The sequence below is a fragment of the Sciurus carolinensis genome, chromosome X, assembly GCF_902686445.1.
Source record: "Sciurus carolinensis chromosome X, mSciCar1.2, whole genome shotgun sequence".
Lineage (NCBI taxonomy): Eukaryota > Metazoa > Chordata > Mammalia > Rodentia > Sciuridae > Sciurus > Sciurus carolinensis.
Window position 1 is genome coordinate 17,756,207 of NC_062232.1, and position 10,309 is coordinate 17,766,515.

Consider the following 10,309-nt stretch of genomic DNA (forward strand, 5'->3'; position numbering starts at 1 on the left):
CCTAGAAGGTTATTTCAGCACTATCACAGTCATTAAAAAGTGACCTGAGTCTGAATATCCATATCTAAGGTTCTCTGATCTCAGTCTTTGGGTAGCTTTTTAAACCTCCTAGTTTTCCAGGATTTTGAAAGGAGAGCAACATACCCCTCCTGCAAATGTCTACTGCAAAAATGCTAGAAAAACTAAGAGTGGAACAGCAGACCAAGCTAGAAACAGAGAAGCTGAAGGTCCAGGCTCCTAAAGTTAAGGTCTCTCCATTCACCAGGCAGACACTGAATGAAACATTATGTCTTTTGATTGGGGGTTTATGATCTTAGGGAGTTGAGGGCTGTCACTAAAATTCAAGAGACATCCTGATCACCTCACACACTTGACGAAAGGCTGTACAGGTTTGAATCTATTTTTTTTTTTTTTTTGTTGTTGTTGGTTTTTTTTGGGTGGGACTGGGGATTGAACCCCAGGGCACCTTTACCACTGAGCTACATCCCTAGTCCTTTTAGTTTTTGAGATGGGGTCCTTAAACCTCAGGTTGAGTAGCAAGCCTTTATGTGGATGCACTAATGTATTCCCCCTATAATCTCAGGCAGTCCTTCCTATTATTATTCCTACTTAAAGATGAGAAACTGTGGCACAAGTAGTAATTTGCCCAGTCAAAATGGTTAGGAAGTGGCAGCACCCAGCTCTCCTAAGAACTACGTACATAATCTCTTGCATTTGTCAAGTTTAAAAATGAAGAAAAAGCATCATTTCATTTTGTTATATCTAAGACACGAAATACTACAATGTTCTGTTTAAAACAATATTCATAACAAAGATTTTCCTGTTCATAACTGGAATTTTCATTAAACCCTTTAGAATGTATATAATCTTATTCCACATCTGGTTACCCTCACCCCCTAACATTCAATTCAAAAAGATTCTTGAAGCATGTGGTCAGACAACTATTGCTAATTTTTGCTACCATTCCCAAATAACTCAAATATGGACTGCGCACCCAGAGGGTGCATGGCTAGTGTGAAGAAGGTGCAGGGTGCAAATCACAATTTATATAATAGAAAACTGGTTATCTAAATCCTTGATACTTGACTGTGCTACTTTCAATAGTGATCTGGGGACCAGCAGCATCGGTAGCACTTGGGAACTGATTAGAAATGCATAATCTCAGGACTCTTACCAGACCTGTTGAATCAGAATCTGCATCTTAACCGGAACCCCTGATGATTGTATGCACCTCTGAATTTGAAACCAGTGATTTCAATCAGACTGATTTAAATACATTCCTATATCATAGTCTCTAGAGGGTCGTAAGCTTAAAACAATGAGGGAAAACAACGCCTTTCCTAAACGGACGTTTGATTTTCCTCCGTGGTACACTGCAGCTTTAGGGTCCAGCAAGGCCCGCCCCGCCTCCCCAGCCCACCATTGTCGCCTTCCGGGCAAGCTCCAAAGGCAGCGATGACCGTCGCCCGCAATGCGACAGCGGCAGCCGTGCGGGCCGCCAAACCGGCCGCCACACCCCTCCCGCAGCCAGCCGTACTCCACCGGGCGGATGCGCCACGCAAAAGACCGCACGTGGGCACCGGCGGTGCAGCTTCTAGCCCCGAAGGCTCTTGGTAGGGGAAGAGAAAAGACCTCGGGCGACCCAGAACCTTGCGTTCCGGCCCTGATCACCACCGGCTTGGGTCTTAGGCCCGAGGCCCTCACCTTCAGCACCAAGTCGGTCAGGTAGACGGCAGTCCAACCGCCCACCACCACCACCACCAGCGACACTGGAATCATGGCGGCAGCGGAGAGAAGACGAGCCCCAGAGTCCTCCTCCCTGTGAGCCGCAATCGCCGACCGCCGGGCGCCTTACAGCTCCGACATCCGCGCGGGAACCAAGTTACCTGCGGTTCCTTTAAGGTGGTGGAGACGTTTCCCTCCGGATCCTTCCGGTGCCGATACACGGTCACACTTAGGAGTACCGGAAAATGGCGTAGGGGCTTATTTTCTTGTGACACTCAGGCGCCGCAATCTCAGGAACCCGTCTTCGACTACCAGTTTTGTACAGATTTCTTAGGTTCTGGCCCTCTCTGCTGTCTGCTCTCCCTTCTCACTGTTTCTGATCTGGGTTGTGTAGTGCCTTTTACTCTAGAAAGATTTGGGTGTCATCCGAAGTAATTATCATCGCAGCCTCCCGGACCTGGTCATAGGTATCCACGTTTAAGTTAATTAGGCTTATTCGTTCTTTTTACCGAAGTGTAATTTACATATGGCGAAATCATACATACAGATCTCAATTGTCCATTTCGATGAATTTTAATAAATGTATATTTCCGTATATCCTAATAAAAAATGTAGAACTTTTCCATCTCAGGAATTTCCCTCTCGTGCTTCTCAGTCGATTCCCTGAAACCACCCCTCCGCCCTGTTCTGTTTTCTTTTTTTAACTTTATGTAAATAAAATCATGCCTTTTATGTCTGGCTTATTTTGCTTGACATATTTTTTTTAGATTTATCCATGTTGATTTTTTTTCAACCTCTTTCATATAAAATTTGAGATTGATGCTACTATTAAAAATTGGAGCTCTGGGACTGGGGTTGTGACTCAGTGGTTTAGAGCGCTTTCCTAGCATGTGTTGAGGCACTGGGTTCGATTCTCAGCTCCACATATAAATAAATAAATAAATAAAATAAAAGCCCATTGAAAACTAAAAAAAAAAAACTTTAAAAAATTGGAGCTCAGAACATCTGCACATATTTTTATATTGACATGTACTTGATTATATACTGAACTAGAGCAGTGTTTCTAACCTTGGCTGCACAATAGGATCACCCGGGGGCTTTAAAATTCTGGATGCCCATTGTATAACCCAGACCAATTAAATCAAAAGCTCCATGGGACCCAAGATCTGAGCATTGTAAACTCAGGGGTTATTCCACTGTGGAGCCACAGTTGAGAACTGCTGAACTAGACAATCTATTAAAGGGAAAGAAAACTAATTTTTTTTTTTTCGATACTGGAACCCAGGGCCTCAGACATGGTAGTCAAGTGCTCTATCCAGTCCCATTTCATTCTTTTAATGTTTACCTTTGAAAGTTAATTGTTTCAGCTTTTCTGGAAAAACATTGTTAGGTAGTAGCTAGCAATGAGCAGTGAAATGGATGGCAAGGTCACAAGTGTTCTTTAAATGACTTTAGGGTCTTCTTTAAACTACTTACAAAGTAGATGAGAAAGTAAAGGGTGGTAGTTAATTTGTAGAAAATAAAGAGAAATAACGTAGCTAATGGGAAAACAAGGCAAGAGAAGAGGATTAATGGGACTAATTCTTGACCGGGTCCACTGGATGTTGATGTAAAGTTAGGAATTATACCTAGAATTGTCTGCATCTGTCTGGGAAGGAAGATTCCTTTAGCACTAAGGTAACTTCTGACCAGCTATTGACCCCAGCACCCACATTAGCATGGGATTGACTTGTAGATGAAGCCCCCCCTAAGTACGATGGCCACCATGACAGTTCTGGAGAGGACCTACTAAGGTGAAAAACTCCTGCTTGGCAGAGTACCTGATTGGTCACCGGTTCTCCTGATAAACATCAAACTTGGAGACAGCATTGTCTCCTTGTTGTTCTGCGCTTGGAGACGACTCACCCTCTCGAGAGTGCTCTCTGCTTGAGCCTCACATTGCTTTTACTTTACTTTCACCTCACTTTCATTTATAATAAAGTTCTCTTGAATGACTTTTGGTGTCTGACTTTAAATTTTCTTTCATGGGAACACAAGAACCGAGGCTTGAAGTTTCAGCCCCTTGCTTTCCTGTGACAGCATCATTAGCAACAATAGTATTAATACCGAAATATCAAGGTCTTAATACTAACTTTAGGACAAATATCACAAATACAAATGAATCCTCAACCCCCTTCAAAATGAAAATGTAGTATAATACAGGAAAACTGTTTCACAAATAATGCTACTAATTCACCTCATTCTCCCATTCTTTTCTTAATGTTTCAGTCACTTAGGAACATGTCTCTCAAGCTTCCACAAATCTTTTGACTCAGGTTTATATCTCTTTGTTTATATGTGTGTACATGTTGTTATAATTTTTTGTAGTTGTAGGTAGCCAGAATGCCTTTATTTTATTTGTTATGTGGTGCTAAGGATCAAACTCAGTGCCTCACGCATGCTAGGCAAGCACTCTGCCACTGAGCCACATCCCTAGCCCCAAGACTTTAACATTTAACGGTATTCTTCCCTGGGAAGAAAATAGTAATTTAAAGGATTGAAATGACTACTCTTTTGTTAGCCAGAAGCTTTGTCTGGACTACTTGCTGAGACCAGTACCAGCTACCTCTGGCTATCTGATAACCTAAAATAAGGAGGAAATGAGTTGATTGTACTTTTCTTTTCCCAGCCTAAAATTTACTTATTCAACTCCTCAGGAACCCAGCAGTCAAAACAAAGCACAGATTGAATCCTGCTGGTTATTGGAGTTTAGCAGTACTGGAAGCCAGCTGGTGGCAGCAGAAGAGACATGATAGAAGATGTACCATGGTGGCAAAGAACTTCCAAATTTTTCTTTAAAATCATGGTATTTTTTCACAGAAAAAATTTGTGACTTAATTTACAAATCATTTCAGGTTTCAGTTAAGTAACTAGTATTTTAAATAAAGGACACAGCCAAGCTTTTATTCATATCATTTTAATTTAGTGTATTATTTTTAGAGGGGCCCTGAATATATATTTTGTCTGAATGTTACAAATCTATCTGGCTAAAGCAGAATATCACTGTTTTATAATAAACTTCTAAGATAAAAGAATATGTGAAATATAAAAATTAAAAATCTTTCTATAATTTTAATTGAAAATGTTAGTATTCATTAGCCACTGCATAATATATTCATATTTCAAAACTATATGCTATACATGATAAATATATACAACTTTTATTTATCAATTTTAAAATGTTAGTATTCAAATTTTTTAAGTTTGACATTACATTGAAGACTGTTTATTTCTCATCAGTTGTAAGCTGTTTCTGGGGTCATTAAACTCTACATTTATAACACTGAATTGTACCAATCAGGATAAGCCAGGATATGCTTTGGAAACAAACTCTAAAATCCAGTAGCTTAAAACAACAAAGATTGCCAAGTGGGTGGCATATTCCTGTAATCCTAACTACTACTACTTAGGAGTCTGAGGCAGGAGGATTGAAAGTTCGAGGCCATCCTTGGCAAATTAGGGAAACCCTGTTTCAAAATAAAAAGGGCTGGGGATGTAGCTCAGTGGTAGAGTGCCCCTGAGTTCAATCCCCAGTACAAGAAAAAAAATGTTTTTGTTTTGTTTTTGTTTTTGCTACATATCCAGCTGGAGCTATTGGGATTACAGGCATGTGCCACTGTGCCTGGCGGTTTTTTTTTTTTTTTTTTTTGTACTCATGGTTTTTTTCCCCACCAGAATGGCTAATATATCATATTGCAGGAAATGGAAGTCCTTATGTACTTGGTGTTTTTATGAACTGTGGTAAAATATACATAACATTAAAATTAGCATTGTAACCATTTTAAGTGTACAATTCAGTGGCATTAAGTACATTCACAGTGCTATATAACTGTCATCACTATATATTTCCAAAATTTTTCATTTTTCAAAAAGAAACTCTACCCATTAAATAGCAACTCCCTATTCTTCCTTCCCCCAGCTCCTGGAAGCTTCCTATGAACCTGTTCCCTCCCCGTACCACCAGGGATTGAATCCAGGTGTGCTTAACCACTGAGCCACATCCCCAGCCCCTTTTATTTATTAATTTTTTTAAATCTTGAGACAGGTTCTTGCTAAATTGCTTAGAGCCTCAGTAAGTTGCTGAGGCTAACTTTAAATTTGTGATCCTCCTGCCTCAACCTTCCTGAATTGCTGGAATTATAGGCCTGCGCCGCCATGCCTGGCTTATGGGAAGAGTTCCTGCAGATCTTTGAGAATGTATCTTCAGAACCCAAGATAAACCAAGTGCGTTGGTGCATGCCTGTAATCTCAGAGGCTCAGGAGGCTGAGGCAGGAGGATTGAGATTTCAAAGCCAGCCTCAGCAATTTAACAAGGTGCTAAACAACTCAGGAAGCCCCTGTCTCTAAATAAAATACAAAACAGGGCTGGGGATGTGGGGCTCAGGGGATAATGGCCCCTGAGTTTAATCCCTGATACAAAAACAAAACAAAACAAAAAACCCTACATAACTCAGACCCTAAGTTAAGATGGTCAAAGACCATAAATTTAAAATCATGGAATTACACTAGGAAAATGGTATTGGTTACTGCTCTACTCTGTGCCCATGACCAGTGCCATTTAAAGTTGAGATGTGTAAATACTATGTAAACAAAGAAAATAATATTTATAAAGCTGAGATGTACTGCTCAAATTCATATTTGAGAAACTGCAATTTGGTTCTCCTGTCATTCTCCAGATGCCACGCTGCTCTCCAATTTTACCTTTGTGATCTTCATAACAAAAGATTCTAAATGGAATACCTGGTATAGGCTTGTAGATATCGCCAAAAAGACCAAGACAAAATCTTACTACATTTTAGGTGAAGGGTTCATTGTTTGTACTGGTACACATTATCATTAAAAAGAATTATCTACACAGTGGTGTTTTTCCCTGGAAAAGCTCAAAACAGGATGCATGATAGGAGAGAGGACAAGATAATGGCTGAACATTCTCCACCTCTCTCTCCATAGTAAAGAGAATTTTTTCTTTGCTATCCTATTTTGCATTTTTCATGATGGACATAGAGATGGACCTGAGAGGCTGTGAGCAAGAGGAAAGGATCTAACAAAAGGCCTGGGATTAAGATTGAAAGGAGGGAGATATGAAGGAAGAACCCCCTGCTGGACATTAGAATGTCTGCTGTCCATTATGATTTGGATGGCTTTTAATGCTCTTACTTTTATTTTTTTTATTTTGACATGTACAATCAGTCACAAAGTATTAAGGGTTGAATTCAATGAATTTACATGTGTCTATATCTGTGTTTCCATCAACCAAGTCAAAATATAGAACATGTCAGCACTGTATATGTCTTCCACATCCCCTTCTTAGTCAACAATTCCTCTCCCCCAAGAAGTAATCACTCATCTGATTTCTTTCACTCAACTTTATAAGTGTAATATTGAGCAACGTTTTCTATGTAGCAAAAGTGTTTTTGTTTTTGTTTTTTTTTTTAAGCTGGGTGCAGTAGTGCATGCCTGTAATTCCAGTTGAGGCAGGAGGATCATAATTTTGAGGCTAGCCTGGGCGACTCAATGAGAACCTGTCTCAAAATAAAATAAAAAGGGCTAAGAATCTAGCTCAGTGGTAGAACACCCCTGAGTTCAATCCCCAGTGCCACAAATAAGTTTTTTTCTAAAGCACTATGTAGTATTTCACAAAATAGTTATATATAGTTGATGGACAGTTGGGTGTTCCAGAGTTTGGCTATTATGAACAACAGCACTATGAACTTTTGTTTATATGTGCTGATGAACATAAGCACTCATTTTTTTGACCACAGGTACTGGGCAGATTTCCTGGATCACACACTGGGCATATATGTATTTTTAACATTTGTCCTCAGATAGTTTTCTAAAGTGGATGTACCAATGTATATTCCCAGGAGCAATACTAGAGGTTCCAGTTGCTCCATATTCTTGCCTGGACTTAATATTTTTAGTCCTTTAATTTTAGTGACCTTGAGTATTTTTTTTGAGGCTCACAAGCAAAGATTTGAAATTCTTTTAAATTATTTTGGTTGTTAAACTCTCCTTTAGCATACAGGATTCTATGCATGGAGTGGGTACATGAAGCCTTAGAAATTATTAGGGAAATCCATAGGCACGCTGAGGGTTTAGGTGTTTGCCATTGCAGTTCGGTGTTGAAGCAAGCACACATCCCTGTGTTCTGTTTGTTGTTTGAAACGGAGTCTTGCTATGCTATATAAGCAAGCTTGTCCCAAACTCCTATATGTAAGTGATCCTTGTGCCTCAGCCTCCTGAGTAGATGGAACTACAGGTGTGCCCAGTACAATCCCTGTGTTCATGAAGGTCAAACTTTATTCTATAAAGATAGAAGAGTGTCTTCTAAAGGAAAAATGGTTCAGTAAAGACAGGTTGGCAAATCTATCAAAAGACTAAATGAATGCATCTTCTTGTTGGATGGTCGTTAAGTGTGCACCAAATCACCTGGAAGAGTTGTTAAAACACAGCTTTCCAGTCCCATCTGCAGAATTTCTGATTTAACAGGTCTTGGGTGGGACTAAAGAATCTGTATTTCTAACAATTTCTCAGGTGATACCACTTCTGCTATTCCCAGGACCACACCATAAGAGAGATTTTAGCATGTTCCTGACATATTTGTTGTGGTGGTTTACGATTTTAGTTTTTAAATTTTAAGAGTCAGTGTAGTTTTGTTGTAAAACACAAGGGTCTAAAGTTAGATAACCTGGGTTTAAATGGCAACTCTACTACAATATAAGTCATGCAATTTTGCAAATTAATTTCTCACTTGTAAAATGTGGATGTTAGTGAGTGTTTTCTGCAAGGTACGAGTTCCTCCTGTAAAACACTTCTCATAGTATATGGAATATGGATTTTTTTTTCGTACCAGGTATTGGACCAGGAATGCTTAACCACTGAGCCACATCCCCAGCCCATTTTATTTTTTATTTTGAGACAGGATCTCACTAAATTGTTTAGGGCCTTGCTAAGTCCCTGAAGCAGGCTTTGAATTTGTGATCTTCCTGCCTCATCTTCTGGGGTCATTGAGATTGCAAGCCTGTGCTACCATGCCCACCGGAATATGGATTTTTAATTTTTTCAATTTGGGGTTAGAATATAGTTATATATGTAATGCAAATTGTCAAAACAAAATAACTAAAAAATTGCACCTATTTTCTAATAAGATAATGAAACTTGCAGAAATCTATGTTTTTCTTTTTTGAGGTATTGGGGATTGAATTCAGGGGTACTCTACCACTGAACTATATCCCCAGGCCTTTTTTAAATTTTTTGTATTTTGGGACGGGGGTCTCACTAAATTGCCAAGGCTGTCCTTGAACTTGCAATCCTTGTGATTTTCCTGCCTCAGTCTCCTGAGTTGCTGGTAAGGCCAGGGAGCAAAAAGACAGTCAATGTAGGTAATAAATGACCGAGTCAGACAGGAAAAGATGAGGGCTAGTTCAAAAGGAAATAAAATGCTGGTTCCTCCAGAGCCCCCTCCCCCAACCTGTTGCCTAGACTACCTGCATGCAGGGAATTATTCCTCCATACAGGGAGTTGTGGGAGTTGTTAATGAGTACCTCCTGGGAAGTGCCTTTCCTGCTTCTTTGGGCAGACACGGAGAGGCATCCCTGGAATGCTTTTTTCCTACCTTTTGGTCACTAGTCACTAGGTAAGATAAGAGGAGGAGGGCATAAAAACAAAGGAAATCTAAAATGTATAAAAGGGGCAGGACAACTCTGGGACCCCTTCTCTTCAGAGAATTTTATCTCTTTTCTATCCTTTAAATAAAACTTGCTTTCTACACCTGCTCAGAGTTTCTTGGGTGTTCAGTCTTCAACATCTGGGAAAATGGGACTCGACTCTGATTAATTCTCTTCACCAGCATCACTGGGATTACAGACTTGCACCACCACGCCTGGGGCAGAAATTGAATTTTTAAATTTCTGATTTTTATTAATTTTGCAGAAAGCATCCATTGTGTCAACAATGAAACTAATAGATCATTTGAAAACATTAGCTTACACTTTGTCTTTAGGCCATTTTGTGCTGCCATAACAGAGTACCACAGAGTGGATAACCCATAAACAACAGAAATTTATTTTCTCACAGTTCTTAGGGCTGGGAAATCCAAGGCCAAGGTACTGGCATCTGGTGAGGGCCTTCTTGCTGCACCCTCATGTGGTGGAACATAGAGCTAGAGAGCAAGAGGGGGTAGAACTCAATGTTTTAACATGGCATTAATCCCAACCATAAGGCCAAAGCCCTCACAGAGCTACCACTTCCCAAAGCTTCTACCTGCTAACACTGCCACAATGGCAAACAAATTCCAAAATGAGTTTTGGAGGGGAAAAACATCATTCAAATATTAGCACACTTTCTGTGTAAGTCTTGTCCAATATTCTGTACATATTCACAATGGACATTTTATGCATTTGGGTTTAATGGGTTTTGGTAAGAACTGAAAACTAGATGGTAGCTGTACTTGGTACTTGCAATTTTTTATTTACTTATTTAATAGTGGCATTATTAAAATTACTGGATTATTATCCATCTGGCTTTTTTAAAAACTGCCAAAGGT

At 39.7% G+C, this 10,309-nt stretch overlaps 1 protein-coding gene across 2 annotated transcripts in view; it reads right to left on the minus strand.

The window, feature by feature from the left end:
• Mbtps2 (membrane bound transcription factor peptidase, site 2) overlaps window positions 1-1,900 on the minus strand; it is a 44,434-nt gene extending 42,534 nt beyond the window's left edge. Inside the window, exon 1 of one of the 2 annotated variants that reach the window (XM_047536309.1) lies at window positions 1,705-1,897. In XM_047536309.1, the coding sequence (XP_047392265.1) occupies window positions 1,705-1,779 (75 nt within the window). In that variant the 5' untranslated portion in view covers window positions 1,780-1,897. Of the gene's footprint in view, window positions 1-1,704 lie in introns of both variants that reach the window. The other variant, XM_047536308.1, reaches the window with a different exon arrangement.
• Window positions 1,901-10,309: the final 8,409 nt, after the last annotated feature.